The following is a 19,504-nucleotide window of genomic DNA, read 5'->3' as shown; positions in this document are numbered from 1 at the left end:
TTTATACCCTGAAGGATATCCAACAAAAACTGCTTTTACAGCCCTTGGAGAGAATTTGTTCCTCTGAGATATTAACGTGGATGCATGAACTAGACATCCAAAAACCCGCAGTGCATGATAATTTGGTTGCTTGAGGAATAATTTCTCATATGGTGAAATGTGCTGCAGGGCTGGACTAGGCAACCTATTCACCAAGAAGGTAGCAGTCAGAATACATTCTCCCCAGAATTTGATGGGCACCTTGGACTGAAAAAAGAGGGCTCTTGCAACATTAAGTAAGTGTTGATGCTTTCTTTCTACAATTGAATTCTGCTCGGATCTCTCTACACATGAAAATTGGTGAATTATGCCCTTCAACTGCAGAAAATCAGTGAGTAATAACTCTTTGGCATTGTCAGATCGAATCTGTTTTACTTTAACACTAAATTGAGTTTCCACCATGTTAACAAAATTCATAAGAATGTTAGTAGCATTGGATTTTTGTTTTAAAAGATAAGTCCAAGTAAATCTTGAATGATCATCTACAATTGTGAGAAAATATCTCATATTATTGTATGTGGAAGTACCATAAGGGCCCCAAATGTCACAGTGAATCAATTCAAATGCATTATTACAGAAATTATTTTGTGACTGGAATGAAAGACGCTTAAGTTTTGCTAATGGATATACAGGACAATTTGAATGATTGTGTTTAATGGATTTTAATGACAAAACAGGACTCAATTTATTCAAAATCTTTTTAGATGTGTGGCCCAAACGAACATGCCAAATATCACTACTAACAAAGGATGCTTGATGACAAGAACCAGTAATGTGTGTGGAAGGTGCTATGGAAGGTGATTGCAGCACAAACAAATCATCTAACTCATCACCTTTGCCAATCACCTTCTTGGAGATCTTGTCCTGTATAATAAAAGAGAGGTCAGAGAAGGTAACCATGCAACAAGACAATTTTAGTAAAGAACTTACAAAAAGTAAATTCACCCGAAAAGAAGGAATAAAAATGACATTGTAGAGGGTTAGATGGGGGCTAAGAATGACACTGTCAGTGGCTAAGGCCTTAATTCTAGTTTGATCTGGTAGGGCTACAAAATGATTAAGTAATGGTTGCAGGTTGATAAGAGCAGAGAAGGAGTTGGTTATGTGTGTGGTTACCGAGCTGGACATTGCCTTTTGATTCATGTAACATGAAGAAAATATTTCACCTGCACAGATTTCAGGTTCTATGGCTTGCATTGCTTGCTGACTCTGAAGCAACGCCATTAACTGATTGTATTGTGATGTTGTAAGTGAGAATCCGTTGCTTGGCTGAGAATCTTGATTTTCTTGGCTTGGCTCGAGCTTGTCGACATGATTCACCTGAGTGACTTAACGAGTATTTCTACTCTGTGAGTAGCCCGGTGGATAGCCATGCAATTTGTAGCACTTTTATGCTGTGTGGCCGAGCCACAGTGTGCACATTGAGGACGGTCTTTCTTGCCTTTCATCTTAGATCCAGAAGTTGCCATGAGTCTTGGAGCTTGCTTCACGGCAAAAGCCATGTGTTGAAGTGGTTGAGATGAAGTGAGTGCTTTCTGTTTCTCCTCTTGCAACACTAATGAGAAAACTTTTCCAATTGGAGGTAGGAGATTTGAGAGCAGAATTTGACTCCTCACATTTGCCAAATTGTCATTCAATCCCATGAGGAATAGCATGACGTATTCTTGATCGAGATACGCTTGGATGACCTTCACTCCACCGCAAGAACAAGCAACAAGAGGCTTAAAGGCGTTGAGTTCTTCCCAAAGAATCTTCAGTTTTGTGAAGTACTATGAAACAGGGAGAGATCCTTGAGTTAGTGTCATCAGTGATTTTTTTAACTCAAAAATTCGAGGCGCGTTGCTTTGGGAGAACCTAGCTGCCAGATCTTGCCATAAAAGTGCAGCTGAGCCAGCGTAAATCACGCTTGCTGCGATATCTTTTGAAATCGAATTTAGCAACCAAGTAGTGACTATATCATTGGTGCATTGCCATGTTTCTGCAAGCACTGGATCAAGAGTAGGGTCTGATTTTAGGAGGGAGCCATCAATGAACCCGATTTTGCACTTTCCACTGAGTGCGAGACGCATCGATCGACACAAGAAGCATAGTTATCTTCTTGAAATGGTTGAGACACCAGTATGAGCCCTGGTGATCACTTGAATGAAGTGTATAAGCGTCAGGAATTGACGAACGTAGCATTGAAGCCGGAGGAGCCGCCTGTGACGGACCTTCATTTGAAAGGGTCGACATCGTTGTTCAGAAATTAGTCAAGAAGAAATCTAAGAATAGAAAGAATCGAAAGAATCGATTGAGAAAAAGAAGAAATCTAAGTGGTTATGATGTTCATGATGAGTACAAGAGAGGATCGTGGCTAAAAAATTAGAAAATTTTCTCGGAAAGAGTTACCAAAGAGGGAAAAAGGGAAAAAGCGTAAAATTTCTCTAATACCATGTTACAATACAAAAGTAAAAAAGGAATTGGATTATATATTGTTATTTGGTTTACAAGAGTATATATACACTGGAGTACGAAAGTAATACATAACAAAGTATATTAGATATAATATTAAGGAAATGAGAAATCATATATATATATATATATATATATATATATATATATATATATATATATATATATATATATATATATATATATATATATATCGAGGCTGGTTCATACATAAAAGTGGAAAAATGATAAATTTTCTTTTTTAGCATTGTAGTCCTGCAGTCGATCAAAAATAAATAATTTAAATTTAAATTAAAAATATTAAATTAATTTTAAAAGTAATAAAATATACTTTTTATAAATAATATTTTAAAAAAATATATACTAAATTTATTTTAATTTTATATGTAATATATAAAAATAAATTTTCTTAATTTTTTTTGTAAAGTATGATTTTTTTATTTTACATTCTTTAAATGAGAGTAAAAATATATTATTTAACAAATTAAATAATAAAATAATATTTTATTAAATAATTGAAAAAAATAAAAAATTTATTTCTGTAATAAATAGACAGAATCTTTCTAAACGAAAAAATGAGCAATAAATTATGTCAATAGAATAAGGTTATATATTTAAATTTGTTTATAAATTAAATTTAATTAAATTGAATAAAATTTAGAATGATAATAATTTAACTGATTTTTATTATATTTAATTAATAAAAAATTTAGATGTGTAGTATTATCTTTATGAGAATACAATAATTAAATCAATCACCTTGTGGCTGTGAGTCATGACACGAGATATGACATATGACGGTACAATAAATAAATAAAATAAAGTATATTTTCTTTAATTGGGGGATGAGTATCCGCATGGTTATCACTTATCACATTCAACACGTGCAATAAATAAATAAAATAAAGTTTGTCTAAAGGTATATTTCAAAATATTAAAAAATTATTTATTAAAATTAAATTTTTATATTTTTAATATATCAATATAGCAAAAGTTAAACATTTCATTATTATAAAAGTAGAAAATATTTTTAAAAATATAATCTAACTAAATTTATAAAATAATTAGAATAATAAAATAATTTTTTTGCTAAATATTAAAGATTATAAGTAATTTATCGGATAATGAGTATTATATATAGTAATTTTTTATTATAAAAAAATAATATTTATTATTTATTAAAAATAATATTTATTATAATATAACTTGGTTAAAAAGATACAGATTTAAAAAAAATATTAGAGAAATAAATTATTTTTGTGATTAAATTCAATTAAATTTTTTTATGTCTTTTTTTTACTAAAAATTTTAATTATTACTTTTAAATTATTGAATTAATTCAATTAAACTTATTATCAAAATAACTTTGTCAGATAAACTTTAATGCCAGCCGGTGAGATTTCCACCGCAATTGGCGAGGGATATTAAATTCTTGTTTTGTAGTATTTTTTTATATATTATATATATTTTATTTTATGTCTCTTCTGCATTGTCTCTATCCACACTTTAATTAACGTAACTCGGCTTTAATGCATTGCATGTAGTCATGTACACCTGTGCTGCTTTGGCTTCATCTACGTGGTGGGTGCTGAGCCTTTATTTTTTACTAACTAACTAACTAATATTTAAGTCTATAATAATATTATAAAATAATTTTTTTGTGACTAATTTTTTCAAATAAAACATGTGTTAGTATTTAATATTTATTTTGAAATAAAAGATAATAATATTTAACATTCTTATAATAAAATTTATTACATCATTTTCATAATAATTTTATATTTGTATAAATAATTAAAATTTTTGTTAAATTGAAAAAAGACAAAGATAGTATTATCATACTTTTAAGTGTCAATTCTGTGTGTTTGATACTAAAAAGATCTATAAATCAAGATATCACTTTAAAAAAAAAAAGGTCACAATACTAAAATCTCATGTCAAAAAACCAAGATATTTGTTGATTTGCATAATTTAGTAACCATTTGACAATCATCAGCTTGGGCATGTCCGGATTGACTAAATCAGTTAACAGGGTTAAACCGATGGGTGGTTGATTAAGGAAAATTTGACGAATAATCGTTCGAAGGTCTGTAAGAATAAATTGATAAGCGGTTGGTAGATTAGTGGTTGGTTTATTGGAAAAAAGTTAATGGTTGGTTAGACTATTTTTAATAGAAAATTTATTTTAGTTTTTATTTAATAAAAAATAATTTTATATCAATTTTTGTGTTATAAATAATAAATAAAAATTTAAAGCATTTTTTTATTAACAGAAATTAACTTTAATTTTTATTGTGACCCATTTAATTAATTAATTAAAGTAATTAAAATTTATATAGTTACTTTTTTTATAATAATATTATTAAAATTTATAAATTTAAAAATAATTTATTATTCAAAATATTAATATTAAAAAAATTAATAATTTTATATATAACAATACACAATATATAATTCGAGATTAAACTAATTTGTAAAATTATGTAATCTAAAGAAAAACATAGTGGAACTTTATATATAGTTAACAACAAATACTGTGAAATTATTATTATATGTAGTCAATTAAGTCTTCTTTCAACTGTTGATATTACTGCCTATTTTAAAGTTGGACATTTCTTTGAAAAAATTGATGGTATAGTGCAAAATTTTCCTCTCCCAATTGAGGTTGTGATAAACCATTTTCGACATCGTCATACTCTAAGTTTTGAGCAAAATTTTCTGTATAAGTATCTCTTTCATCCTCAACAATCATATTATGCAATATAATACAAGCCCTTATTATGTTTGCAACCTTCTTCTTTTTCCAAAAGCACGCTGGACCACATATAATTGCAAAGTGTTCTTGCAACACTCCGAATGCTCGCTCTATGTCTTTTCTTTACTCTTTTTGGTATTGTGCAAATAATTTGCGTTTCTCCTCTTGTGGCTTTGAGATTGATTTTACAAATGTGGCCCATTCAGAATAAATACCATATGCTAAATAGTATCCCATAGTATAATTATTACCATTAATAGTATAATTTACCTCCGGAGCACGGCCATTTAGAATATCATCGATCATTGGTGAACGATCTAACATGTTGATATCGTTATTTGAATCAGAAACTCCAAAGAACGTATGTCATATCCAAAGGCCCGAAGAAGCTACAACCGCAAGTACTATAGTTGCAACCCCACGATAACCACTTATGTACATACCTTTTTATGCATTTGGATAATTTTTCTATTACCAATGTATGCAGTCAATGCTACCCAACGTGTCAAGAAAGCCACGACTCTCCGTCATTTGTAGCAGGCATCGTACATCATTTGAATTTGATTTTCGCAAGTATTCATCCTCGAACACCGAAATAACACCTTCAACAAATTTTTTCAAGCATTCAATTGTGGTATTCTCGCCTATGCACACATAATCATCAACAGCATCAGCTATTACGCTATATGCTAACATCCGTATTGCAGTAGTGCATTTTTAGAGTGGTGACAAGCCTTTTTTTCCAGTTGCATCGACCCTGTATTGAAAATACAGATAGACATACATTTGAGAGAGCTTCTACTATCCGAAAGAACACATGTTTTCTCATTCGAAATTTCCGTCGAAAAATGTCAACATTATACACCGACTCATCTGCAAAGTAATCTTGAAAAAGGCGATCATGTCCTGCTTCTCGATCTCTGTTGATCCATCTAAAAGGAGTTGGGATAGAGCTTCTATCAATATCTTCTTCTTCTGAATCATTGAGTAAACACTCATTGATCCAATTATCCATGAGTGTGTTATCTCACCGTCTTCTTTTACCTACAAAGTCTCATTAAACACATCATCAAAATTTCTAACCATATCTTGAAATGTATTTTTTAGTATTCTTTTGAGGTGAGGAACTAGATTTGAACTAAAGTTTGTGACTAATTGATAGTTGATATTTATAAGTGTGTCCACAACAATTAGCTACTTTTTAACGGGTAGTTTTGCAACGGCTAATTTTTTTTCTTGTCTAAGTTTAAAACGACTAGTTTTGCAACGGTTACTTTCATAAACAATAACGGCACAATAATATTGACTAATTCTAGAAGTTACATCACAAATGAATAAAAAGACTACATCACATACAGTAATACACAATAAAAGTAAAGCATACTACTTAACTGAACGAATACAAGAAACCATTAATTAAACCACTTATTGATTATTTTCTCACATGCAATCTCATGAAGAGCTTGTCGTTTTTCACTCATTTTAAACGTGTCACCATTAAGTATTTGCATATCCATTTCTCTTTTCATTTCCTTAGCCATCCTTTCCATTTTTCTTTCTGTTGCATTTATCTCCATTTCTTTAATATACATCTGAGTTAGTAATTCTTGTTCTTTCATCGCCGCTTGAATTTGTAACTCATTTTCTTTGATTGTCATAATTTTTGCTCTATGTTCCCTCTCTTTTTTTCTTTTTTTTCTATCTATTAGTTTCTTTTCTCTAACATTCTTAATATCTTCCATGAGAGATAATTTCTTAACAACTGATGATTTTTTCTCATTAAGATCTTTAGACATTTGTGCTTTTTTTACCTTTTTTTTTGCTCTTCTTTTATCTTTGTGGGCGAACAGGAGAGTCCACATCGTTTTCGTCAGCCAACAGTGTTTTTGTATTTGATGATGATGAGTATACTCCAGTTGCACTAACCTTGATTCTCTTTAAGCCTCTATTTTGTGTAGGTAGTTGGCTTCTCTATTTTTGCTCCAAATGAAGTATATTCCAATGCCTCTCAAAAGTGAATTTTTGACCATAATTTGTGGAATAAAGTTTATAAGCCAACTCCTTTATATCATCAGCATTCGGACCACTCTTCATGTTTTGACTAGTTTAATCGTAGCAATCAGCAAATTGTGCAACTGCCTTGTTGATCTTATACCATCGTTTCTTACATGCAACTATCTCCCTTTTTATGTCGGTACTGAATTCTACACAATAGCTGTGAATTCGACTCCAAAATGTTTCACCCTTTTGGTCGGTACCAACTATAGGGTCTATTGAAACATTCAACCATGCATTGTTTAACATCTCATCCTCTTTCCATTGCCAGTATCAAATACTGTCTTGTCTATGATTTTTAATGTCATTATCGTTGAGGTCACCAGCATCTGATCTATGAGGGTTGGCAAAATCTAAATATTGCGAATTTAGACTAGATTGTATCGAAGTCTAAAGGGGTGGGTTAGAAGAGCCACCAACCTTAAATGAGTCATGTCTCGATGCACTGAATTGAGTTAGAAATGGAAAATGTGGTGTTTGTGAATTTTAATTATGTAGTTGGAATATAGAAAATTGATTATTATAAAGAGCTTGAAAATTGAAAGTAGGAAGATTTTGTGGATTTGGATTTTGAAATATATTTGATAGTGTGAAGTTTTGATTTGGAATTTGAGAGTTTGAAGTTTGAGATTATTAGTTATTTGGAGTTTGAGAAAAAATTATAAGCAATTAAAAAAGGAATTGGATTGGTTTGCATCCAATTTTCTGATTGAAAAACAATATCAGTAGAACTTTGATTTCGTAAACTTGAAAGAATATGAAGAAGAGTAGAAGAAATTGTGAGAATAGAAGTATATGTAAGTAGTATATATAGAGTAATAAAATATAATTTATTAATAATAACGGTAACATAGTAATGGTCATATATTTGTAAGTGTGTTCGCATCAAACAACTACTTTTGCAACGGCTAATTTTGCAACGACTATTTAACGGCTAGTATAGTAACGACTAATTTTGTAATGTGGTTAGCATTTTAAATTTTATAAATAAAAATAAATAACCGAACCAAAAATTATTTTGTAATATGTAAAAATTAAATTTATTTTTTTATGTAAACAAATTTAATTAACTATAATTTAATATGACAATATAAATAATATCCAATATTGATTTAATATAATTATTTATATTAATTATGATTTAAATAATTAATATAAGTAATTAATATAAATTTATTAATTAAATAGAGATATAATTGTTTATTATAATTATTAATAAATTAAATATAATTTAATTATTTAATGTAATTATTTAATTAATTATTATTTAAATAATTTTATTAAATAATTAATATAAATTAAATTAATAGAGATATAATTTTTAATAAATTCATTATGAATTTATATAATTATTTATTTTTATAATAACTTGCCACGTGACACGTTATTATTGGACAATGAAAGTCTCTACTCAAAAGCACTCTCTCCTCTTAAAAAGTACACAGGGACTCTCTTTTCTTCTCTAATGGCTGACCCCTGCTTTTGTCAGAAATACGGTCTCGTATTTTGGTCGTTGGAGTTGCTCTTAGTCGAACATTATATTGGTCATCTCATGAACCAATTAAAGTTGGATGACAATTGATTGACCAGTTAGGCTGACTCAGTGGACTAAGGTCGAAAAAATAATTTGGTCAGTGGGTACTTGATCAGTTTGCAAAAGATTGACCAGTTGAATCAGTTGGAAGTCAATTGATCTATTGGTCTGTTATTGACTTTAGTCCTAGGTGATCCATCAGATTCTTGTGGTAAATAGGTTAGCAATAAGCTTGATTAAGGTGGAATGGCAGGCAATTCAATTGGTTAGTCTGAGTTAGTCAGTAGACAGTCAGTTAATCAAGGTCACTCGGCAAACAGGATATTAATTGGATTGGACAACGACTGGATACAGATGGCAATAGACTCCATGGGGCATAGACTTCTCTCTCACCTCCCGTTTTTGTTTAATAAAACGACTTCCGTTCCCACTTCATTTTTGTCATAGGTCCCCATTTATTTTCTCACGGGAGAGGCAGATACCCGCGGGCATTTATGAATATTAAATTTTAATAATTTTTAAAAAACTAATACAATCATAATAAAATCTAATACAATTCAACTAAATATATCAAACTAAAACAAAATTCAAAGACAAATTCAACATAATCAGTAGACACGTAAATCTCCAACATACAAATTAAAATAAATTAAAAATAGGAAAACTTTCAACAAAATAATATAACAACTTTTAGTGCTCGATCATAGTTCAGTGATAATACCTTCTTATTATAATGATACAAATTTAAATAATTAGCTAGTGTTCTTGTGGAGGTTGGCTGCTGTATAACTTGTCTAACGATGAGTAACTGCAAGCTTTTCCATCAGGATGAGTTTTACTTCGGTAATGAGAGAACAGTGAATAGGTACCTGCAAAAGGTACTCTGATGCTCAAGTTAGTAAGTAAATAATAAGCTTTGCAAATTGTAATATATTAAAATGATTTTCTTACCTTCTTTTTATATTTGGAATGAGATGTATTCGGTTATATTTTCAAAAATCTCACTTGAATGAGGAATAATAAGGTTTTAGAATGTTATTATACGTTTTGCTATTTTCATAACCAAGCTATAGTATTTATAGCCGAGTTATAACGGTGACATATTAGCCCCAAGCTTGGCCTGGTGATCTTTTGATAAAGCAGGTTGAGCTTTTTGAGTTATAACTCGACAATATATGTTATAGGTATAGAGTCCCCAGATCAATTTATTTTATTAAAATATAATAATTTGAAAATAGGAGATAATTGAAGTTAACGTGTATGAAAAAGTGTAGTAGTGCTTTCATCGATTGTACCATTTGCATTTTCCAATGCAATCTTGTCCGTGGATATGGAAGGGAAGTAACGGTCAGGAGTTTTTATGGAACTGAATGGTTTCATTAAATATGGTATTTTGATTTATTATTGGAATCCTGAAGGAATTCATAAAGGCAACTTTGCTTTCTTTGAAGTGGTTTGTGAAGTCATAAAACTATGAGTATAAGGGGTTAGTTTGCTTTATTTGTTTCTCTGTTCTATCATTTCTTCTTCTTCTTCTTCTCTATTTTTTTCAAAAAAAAATATGGGTGAGAAAAAAGAAAAAGAGAAATTGAAAGATGATGATGATAGCTCTTACAAGTGGGTTAACGAGGATGTTACAATTTGAGGTTCTCTTTTTGTGGATACGGGTAGTGTAGGTGAGATTAATGTTTCAAAAATAGTTCGGAGAGATTTCGGAGTGAAGGTTGAGTTGCTGCCATGTGCTAGGTCTTATCGTGTTTTTTATGAAAAAATAATTTTTAAGTATTTTTTCATGCATAGCTGTGTTCTTGAAAAACTTCGTGTAAAATTGCCATTTACTGTTTTTGAATGTGATGTGTTGAAACAACTAAACTGTGTGCCTTTTTAACTTCACCCAAATGGTTGAGCACTTTTGAGAATTTTTGAAATTTTGATGAAATTTTTGGAAATAAAGCCCTCTGTTGGGTTATTTTTTTCTTTGTTTCAAACTAAGGGGGTTTGGAAGGGAGTTTGGGTTAATTTGAATAGTGCTCCAAGTTTTGCTGTTTTCAAACTCTATAAGTCATCCTTTAAAGATTTTCAAAAAATATTTTTGAAAGTAAAGTCAGTCGACAAGGATTTTCCCTTCTATTTGGACGAGTATTTAGGTAAGAAGTTTTTCTTGTTTTGGTATTTACAGCCACAATATATTTTGGGTCAAGAAGAGACAACTCCTCAGAATGAGTATATAATAGGGTTTGGTGAGGTTGTTGACAGGAAAAACTTAATATCTATCTTCTTTTGCAAAGCATGTAAGACAACTTTATTTGCGACTTTAGCTAATCCGTTAGTCTGGAGATGTTTCACTGAAAAGAAGTGTTTTTGGATTTTTAAGTTCTGTAAAAACAATGTGAAATTATGATCGACAAACTAACGACCATTGTCAATGATAATGTGTTAAGGTATACCAAATCTGCATATAATGTGTTTCCAAACAAAGAAAATCATTTGTTGTGATGTGATTTTAGCTAATGGTTGTGCCTCAATCCATTTTGAAAAATAGTCAATAACTACGATAAAAAAATTTATCTGACTTGGTGCAATGGAGAATAGACCAAGGATATCAATTCCCCATTGATAGAAGGGCCAACTTACTTCAGAGTTATGTAATAGTTCGACTGGTACATGTATTATTGGAGCATGTTTTTGACAGTTTGTATAGGTTTTGACCTTTTGATGACAGTCTCTTTATAACCTCGGCCAGAAGAACGGAAGGGATAATTTTGGAAGATAGACTCTGTGCTCCTACATGCTACCACATATTCCCTCATGGGCCTCGACTAAGGCGAGATCAGCCTCCGACCTATTTAGATATTTTAATAGGGGACGAGTATGTCTTCGCCTATATAAATTATCATTTAACAATATAAAGAATAAAGCTTGTCTACTGAACTTCTTCATATTAATAGTTTCAGGAAAAATATTTTCAATTTTTAGATACTGGATATAAGGCCATCTCCAGTCATCATCTTTATTAATGTTGTAAATATTAATGAAATGGATGCTTGGTGTAATCATAGTGGATTGAAAGAGAGTGGCAGTGTGTGATTGTGCACTGGCGAGCTTTGACACAGTGTGTGATTGTGTACTGGCGAGCTTCGACATAATGTCAGTTTAGTGATTTTGTTTCCTTGGAATATAATGAATTTCAAATTTTGAAAATAAGATATAAGTGATTTGACAACATCTAAGTATTTTGTTAAGAGAGGATCTTTGATTTAAAAAGATTAATTTACCTGTTGTGATACTAATAAAGAGTCATAGTGTACCTTTATTTCAGAAATATTTAACTCAATGGCTAACCTTAAACTTGCAATTAGTGCTGCATATTCGGCCTGATTGTTGTTATCCTTGAAGGAGAAGTGTAAAGACCAAAACAATTCTATTACCATCTTTAAGAAGAATTCTAACTCTTTAACCCTTGAGAGTTAGAGGCGCCGTCGACGTATAGTGTCCATTCTACTGGCATATCATTGGAGTTGGGAGTAGTAAACTCGGCAAGGTATTGTGATTTGATGGATCCTCGGGCTTGATATCTGATATCAAACTCGGAGAGTTCGATAGACTATTTTGTTAATCGTCCAGCTAATTCTGGTTTTGGTAGCACTTGTTGTAATGGTTGCTCAGTTCGAACATTGATGATATGACTTTGGAAATAAGGTCGGAGACGCCTAGCTGAGAATACTAAGGCAAGGGCAAGCCTTTTTATCTTTGGATAGCGAAGCTCGGTATTTTGCAGAGATTTGTTAATGAAGTAAACAAGCTTTTACATCTTGTCCCTTTCTGTAACAAGAACATAGTTAATTTCTCAGTCAGTAATGGATAGATAAAGATAAAGCTCTTCTCCAAGTTCAGGTTTTTGCAAAATGGGAGGTTTTTGAAAGAATAGTTTTTGGATTTAAAAAAGCAGTTTCACATTCATCATCCCATTTAAAGTTATTTTTCTTTTTGAGTAATTGAAAAAAGCAAAAAGATTTGGAAGCTTAACAAGGTAAAAATTTTGATAAACGAGCAAGTCTCCCTGTTAATCGTTGGACTTCCTTTACTATTTGAGGACTTTGCATTTCCAGAACAGCTCGGCATTTTTAGGGTTTGCCTCAATACCTTGGCTCCTAAGCAAAATTCCGAGGAATTTACCTCCTTGGATATCAAATGCGCATTTCTCAGAGTTTAATCTCATATTGTATTTTCTGACTTGTGCGAAAATATCCACAAGGTCGTCTACGTGAGAATGGCCGATTTTGGTTTTTGCGACCATGTCATCAACATAGACTTCCATGTTTCGATCAATTTACTTGGCGAACATTTTATTCATAAGTCGTTGGTAAGTAGTCCATGCATTCTTAAGGCCAAAAGGCATAACGTTATAGTAAAAATTATCATATTCAGTTATGAAAGCAGTTTTTCTTAGTCTGATGGATGCATTAGGATTGGTTATAACCAGAATATGCATCCATAAAACTTAAAGTGCCAAAGTCAAATAAATTATCAACTAAAGCATCAATGGATGGTAAAGGGTATGCATCTTTAGGACATGCTTTGTTTGAATTAGTGAAGTTGACACACATGCGCCATTTACCATTATGTTTCTTTACCATGACAATATTAGTTAACCATGTTGTGAACCTGATTTCTCGAATGAAATTGGCATCAATAAGCTTTTTGGTCTCCTCCAATGATGCTTGCTTCTTTTCCAAGCTGAGGTTGCACTTTTTCTATGCTATAGGTCGGATTGATAAGTTAATTGCCAGCTTATGAGATATTACAGAAAGATCGATACTGGACATGTCGACGGGAATCCAAGCGAAGAGGTTGGCATTTCGTTGAAGAAATCAGCTAAGTTTCTCTTTCTTGTCTTCCTGAATGGCTGAACCTACAAAAATGAACTTGTTTGGATCATTAGTTAAAGGAATTTTTTGTAACTCCTCCGTTGGAGTGGGACGATCTTGAAACTCGGATCGTGGGTCTAACTCGGCTATAGATGGAAGCTCGAGCGAGTTATGGACAACATTTATTTGTGCACCTATAGTTCGGTTAGATATAGGCATTTTGAGACTGATGTTATAGTAATGCCGAGCTTCACGGTGGTCACTGTGAATTGTTGCAACAAAGTTGTCCTGTACATAAAATTTAACACAGAGATGAATTGTAGAGGCGATTGCACCGAACTTATTCAAAAAAGATCGGCTAAGGATTAGGTTATAAGGACTAAAACAATCAACCACACGGTATTGAACATCTTGAGTTTTGGTTAGAGGACTCTCACTAAGTATGGTCTGTAACCATATTGATCTCAACACAGATACTCGTTCACCTGAAAACCCCATCAGGTCTCCAGCGGATGATTGTAGTATGTTATCACTCAACTAAATTTTTTGAAATGTGGAGTAAAATTTAACATCGGCGCTGCTTCCGAGGTCCAACAAGACTTTGCAAACTATTAGATCTCCTAGTTGAATAGAGATAACAACTGGGTCATCTAAGTTGAGCTTGGTTGAATTGAAGTCGAACGGTTGGAATGTCATTTTAAGCAAGTTGGACAAAGGTTGATGATTGTTAATGGTGCTCTCTATAGCGATCATAAAATGATAGGTGCATTTACGACCCGAGCTTGAAACTCCACCACCAGAAAAGCCCCTAGATATGCAATTGAACACGCCTCAGGGTTGATTGGGTTGAGCATTGTTTGCTTTGTCCTTGTCCCTAGAAGATTGTCCTACAAAAGATAAGTTAAATGGATGTATGGTGTGCTTTTGGATATGGCCGTCGATGTATTTGTCCAAATGTCCTTGCCGAGCTAAGTGCTCCAGCAAGTCTTTGGCTACAACGCACTCATTAGTAGTGTGCCCGTATTTCTGATGAAAAGCACAATACTTTGTTTTGTCTACATTCTTCAGATCTTGATAGATTTTAGCTTTTCGAGGAGGTTTGATTAGCTTTGAATTTAGTATTTCCTTAATGATTTCCTCCATTTTTGTGTTGAATTGAGTGTAAGAATCATAACGGGGTGTTAATCGAAAAGTCTCTTGTTATCTCAATTTTTGTCATCATCATTGTTGGTTTGATCTTTTTCTTATTTTCGAGCTTGGTGCAGCTTTACAATCTCTATTTGGCTCTTGGCTTTCTCTCGAAACTCGGTTCAGGTTCGAGGTTTGGCTATTGTGATATCCTCTTGGAATTTTCCTGGGTGAAGGCCGCTTTTAATAGCATGTAGGTATACCTCTAGATGAAGATTTGGGATGCTTATTGCTACTTTGATGAAGCGAGTAACATACTCTCCTAAGCTTTCATGCTGCCCTTACTTAATGGTGTTCAAATAGTCGGAGTCATGTAAATATATGGAAGATGCAGTGAATTGATTTTCAAATAACTTAGCAAGCTCCTAAAAGTGTGAGATAAAATCTGTAGGCAAAGAGAAAAATCAATCAAGTGCAGGACCATCTTAAAAAGTAGGAAAACAACGATATAAGATAGGCTCAAAAGCACTGTTTACTATCACCATGGAGCAAAATTTTTTTATATGTGTTTTTGGATCCCCATGCCGTCATAGGGAGTTAGTGTCATTGGTAATGTAAAGTTTCTGGGCAACTTAAAATTCCATGATCTCGGCTGTGAATGGTCTAACTGCTTGTCCGATTTGTTGCTTTCATTGTTTTGTTGATCTCCATCTGTTTGTTGAGTTTCAGAGACATGCATTGGATCAGAGTTTTCTTCTTCGTCATCTTGTCATTCATTATGATCATTGTTATGAGCAATCCGATCATTGGTTAGCTCAACTATCTGATTTGCTATTCTTTGATTTTCTTTTGCCATGTGCTAATTAGTCTGTTTTAACTTTGTTACTATCCGAAGAAGCTCGGAAGGTGTGGGAGGAAGTTGGTCAGCCATAGGCAGATCTGGAAATTTTGGGACCTAAAGAAAAAATGACTTTTGTTTCTAGGATCCATGGTGGGCGTCAATTGTTTTTATGGAGGATGGTCGCTGTCTAGCTTGTTCGCCGATGAGTAACAGCAAGCTTTTTTTGTCGGGATGAGTTATATTTCGGCAATGAGAGAACCGGCAGTAGATACCTAAAAAAAGTACTCCAATACTCAAGTTAACAAGTGAATAATAAGCTTTGCAAATTACAATATATCAAAATGATTTTTTTACCTTCCTTTTATATTTAGAATGTGATGTATTCAGTTATATTTCCGAAAATTTCACTTAAATGAGGAATAATAACGTTTTAGAACGTTATTATAAGTTTTGGTATTTTCATAATCGAACTATGGTGTTTATAGCCGAATTATAATGTTTTAACCGAATTATAACAATCACATCAGCTATTATAAATTTAAATATTATACACATTATTAATTTGATTTTGGATAAAATTTAAAAAAAAAAGTCCATTAAACATATACTTATATAAAAATATTTTCAAGTAATTTTTTTTCAGAGATTTAGCGAGTCCTCCGCGGGACGAGTACGGAGTACATCATTTAGGGGGTCGGGTACTGTTAGTCGTGACTCGTGACGCAGTTGCAATTAGTGGCAGTGAGTTGTTGCAACTTGCAAGTGCCAAGTGGGGTCTTTTGGTCCATGGGTCGATAGGGTTTGTATGTCGGTGAGCCTCTTTAATGGCCAGTCAGTCAACATTTTATGTGTGTTTGTCCCCCACACTCCTAAGTCCTACCCGTCTACCCCACTTACATTCTCAATTCTACATTTTTGTATTATTATATAAAGAAGGGTCTTTTTTTATGTGGATTAAAGCTTGGTGATATTCAACGTAATGGATGCATGGAGGAAATTTTTCCTGTTATGATGACAGGCATAAAACGTAAGATGCGTTTTATTTTTGGCCTGTTTTTGTTTTTTTTTTTTTTTTTGCAGGAAAGGGGCCAAAACGTGGCCTGCATTTTGGTTGGTGCAGGATTTCCAAAATTTTCTTAATTTGTTTTAATCCAAACGTGGGCTGCGTTTTGTGTTGGGCTGAATAATTTTTTTTTGTAATAAGAAAACGCAATCTGCGTTTTGTGCTGAGGGCCAGCTTTTTTTTGGGAAAAGCAAAACGTAGGCAGCATTTTTTCGCATTGTCAGATTGCTTTTTGAAAAACGCAGGTAGCGTTTGTTGAAAAAAAATATTTTCCTGAAGAGGCCTGCTTATAAATACGAAGCACTCCTCAGCGCAACGGCCTCACTCCCATTCTACTCATCATTCTCTTCTTTCAAATACAAATGTTGTAGTTGTTATTTTTATTTTTTTTGCAGTTAACTGTGTCGAAAAAATCGGAGTACGTGAGGTTGAAGTTATGGAAAATATTACAAATTTGCGAGTATATTATAACGGTGAAGTTATACCAAACACACATGAAGGAGTGACTTTTGTTTGTGAATGTCCGTTGTCATTTGCTATTCCATGTACCATGAGCTTTGTCGAGTTGCAAAATGGGCTTTGTAATAACATTCAAAGCCACATTTTGAAAAGGGTGAGCAACCTTTTATACAGAAGTCTTATGCAAGTATTTGGTGGGCTAATACAGTTTCAATTAATGCCCATTACTGACGATGCCAGTATGCAGCAGATGTTCTGTATTTATCAACAAACCCGATTTCATGTGCCGATGATAGAGTTGTATGTTGAGTTTGAGCAGCAGTCAGGGTCGGGCGCGGTTGGCGAGGAGGTCAATATTGATGAGCTCGGTGATATAGATTGGGAAGAAGAAAATAATGACAGTAAAGAGGAGTTCGAAGCTAACTATGAAGTCGATGACGAAAACGATGACGGAGACTTGGCAGGCAATCCGGAGGTGCAAAATGAAGCGAATGCGATTATAAGCCAGCACCCGTTTGGTGTTCCGTCTTTTATACGGACTCTAGATCTGGAAGCCATGCATGACCCAAAATTTCCTGATTATGCGAATACGGGTATGTTATGATTATTAACTCAAGTTTACTATAGTGTTTAATTTATATGCCCCATTTGACTGATGGTGATGCGCATGTCGTAGGTGAAGGCAACGCTACGGTGGAAGATGGCGAGTTTAGTGTTGGAATGGAATTTGGATCGAGAGAGTCGGTGATATCTGCAATCAAAAGCTACACTATCTCTAGAGGGGCTGATTACACTGTGTATGAGTCTGAACTGTAGACATTCTATGCGAAATGCAAGGGGTATGGTGTAGGGTGCGATTGGCTAATCCGGGCTAACTTGATTCGAAAGAAAGCTTGTTGGGAGATCAGGAGATACAATGGCAAGCACACGTGCACCATGGGAACGATATCACAAGATCATGCCAAGTTGGACTTTGACACAATTGCAGATGTCATTAGGCCGTTGGTCGAATCAGACCCCTCGATAAAGGTGAAGTTTGTAATTGCAGAAGTTCAATTCAGGTTCAACTACACTGTCAGTTATCACAAGGCTTGGTTGGCAAAGCAGAAAGTTGTTGCCAAGGTTTTCGGTGATTGGGAAGTTTCTTACCAGACTCTGCCAGTATGGTTGAAAGCAATGACGGTTAAAATGCCAAGGTCTCGTGTTCAAATCAAAACGCTCCCCGTTTACCGTGAGACTGAGGAGGTTCAAGGTGTAAGAGTTCTGCATCGCGTTTTTTGGAGCTTCTATCCGTGTATTGTAGCATTTAGACACTGGGGATAAATAAAATTCAAATAAATTTATATATTTATTGTTAAATATTAAAAAAAATTACTTACAAACTGGGGATGATCCAAATACTCAATAATATGATCTTCTGGTTTGGTATAGTCACGCACCATTTTTTTTCCTATACTATGTAGTTCTTCTTCTTCACCAAACTCTTTCACCGCTTCTTCACTCTCCCTCAATATTTCTTCAGTAACTTGTAGTTTTGCTTCAGTTACTATACTTCTACTTCAATCTGCTTTCTCACTTATAAGGACCCAGCTGAATCCCCTCCCAGAACACGTGGCACTCATGCAGCTATGGAGCCTGCAAAATGCAACTTGCATTTGGCTCTAGTTCACTGACAAACGGTTGTATTCTGCGCTTTGCTCAGTTTGAAGTTGGTCAAGTCTTGGTCCTGTCGGTATGCAGGGCACGTTTCAATTTCTTGTTCCCTTTTCTCGCCAATCGCAACCTGCGTTTTGCAGGGTCTGCAATTTTCTGTTTCTAACGCCTGCAAAACGCTACCTACGTTTTGCAAGTCTTTGATATTTATAGCTCCACATTTATGAACATCACACCATGCATCTATTTATTTGCACTTCACCATTGTGTTATCCATTTACAAATTAATTTATGTATAAAGAAATATTAGTTTTTTTTCTTTAATTTCTAATTTATAACAGAGCACAAAGTACAGAAGGAATAGTAGAGCAGGCGGGAGAGAGAAAAGAATAGAGGAAGTAAGGCAATGTTTTAATTTTTGAAAAAAAATATATTTTAATTATAATAAAAAAGGTTATATGACACATTTTAATTCTTATTAATAATATATGATGAATATATTAAATACTTAAATTTTAAATTCTAATACTAAATTCTAAACGTATTTATTAATCTATTCCATATCTATTTAAAGCTTATATTAAAATAAAACTCATAAAAAATGTATCATTATATGTGGAAGAAAGCATTAGTACGTACATTAAGGTAAAAAAAATAC

General features: G+C 33.1%; 1 protein-coding gene and 1 long non-coding RNA gene across 3 annotated transcripts in view; one reads left to right on the top strand and one right to left on the bottom strand.

Moving 5' to 3' along the window:
* LOC112796608 (oxysterol-binding protein-related protein 4C) overlaps positions 1-19,504 on the top strand; it is a 34,992-nt gene that overhangs the window by 3,884 nt on the left and 11,604 nt on the right. Inside the window, exon 2 of one of the 2 annotated variants that reach the window (XM_072235492.1) lies at positions 19,188-19,244. The exons of the other annotated variant lie outside the window; for it this stretch is intronic. Within the exon in view, the coding sequence (XP_072091593.1) occupies positions 19,188-19,244 (57 nt within the window). The remainder of the gene's footprint in view (positions 1-19,187; positions 19,245-19,504) is intronic. 2 annotated transcript variants of the gene reach the window in all.
* LOC140184425 (uncharacterized) lies at positions 569-2,480 on the bottom strand. The gene is made up of 2 exons (XR_011881061.1): positions 1,206-2,480; positions 569-903 (listed from the first exon to the last, which is right to left on the bottom strand). It is a non-coding gene; the product is annotated as an uncharacterized lncRNA (long non-coding RNA).

The sequence above is a fragment of the Arachis hypogaea genome, chromosome 4, assembly GCF_003086295.3.
Source record: "Arachis hypogaea cultivar Tifrunner chromosome 4, arahy.Tifrunner.gnm2.J5K5, whole genome shotgun sequence".
Lineage (NCBI taxonomy): Eukaryota > Viridiplantae > Streptophyta > Magnoliopsida > Fabales > Fabaceae > Arachis > Arachis hypogaea.
Note: the sequence above shows the minus strand (reverse complement) of the source record. Positions and strands in the feature narration are given on the sequence as shown.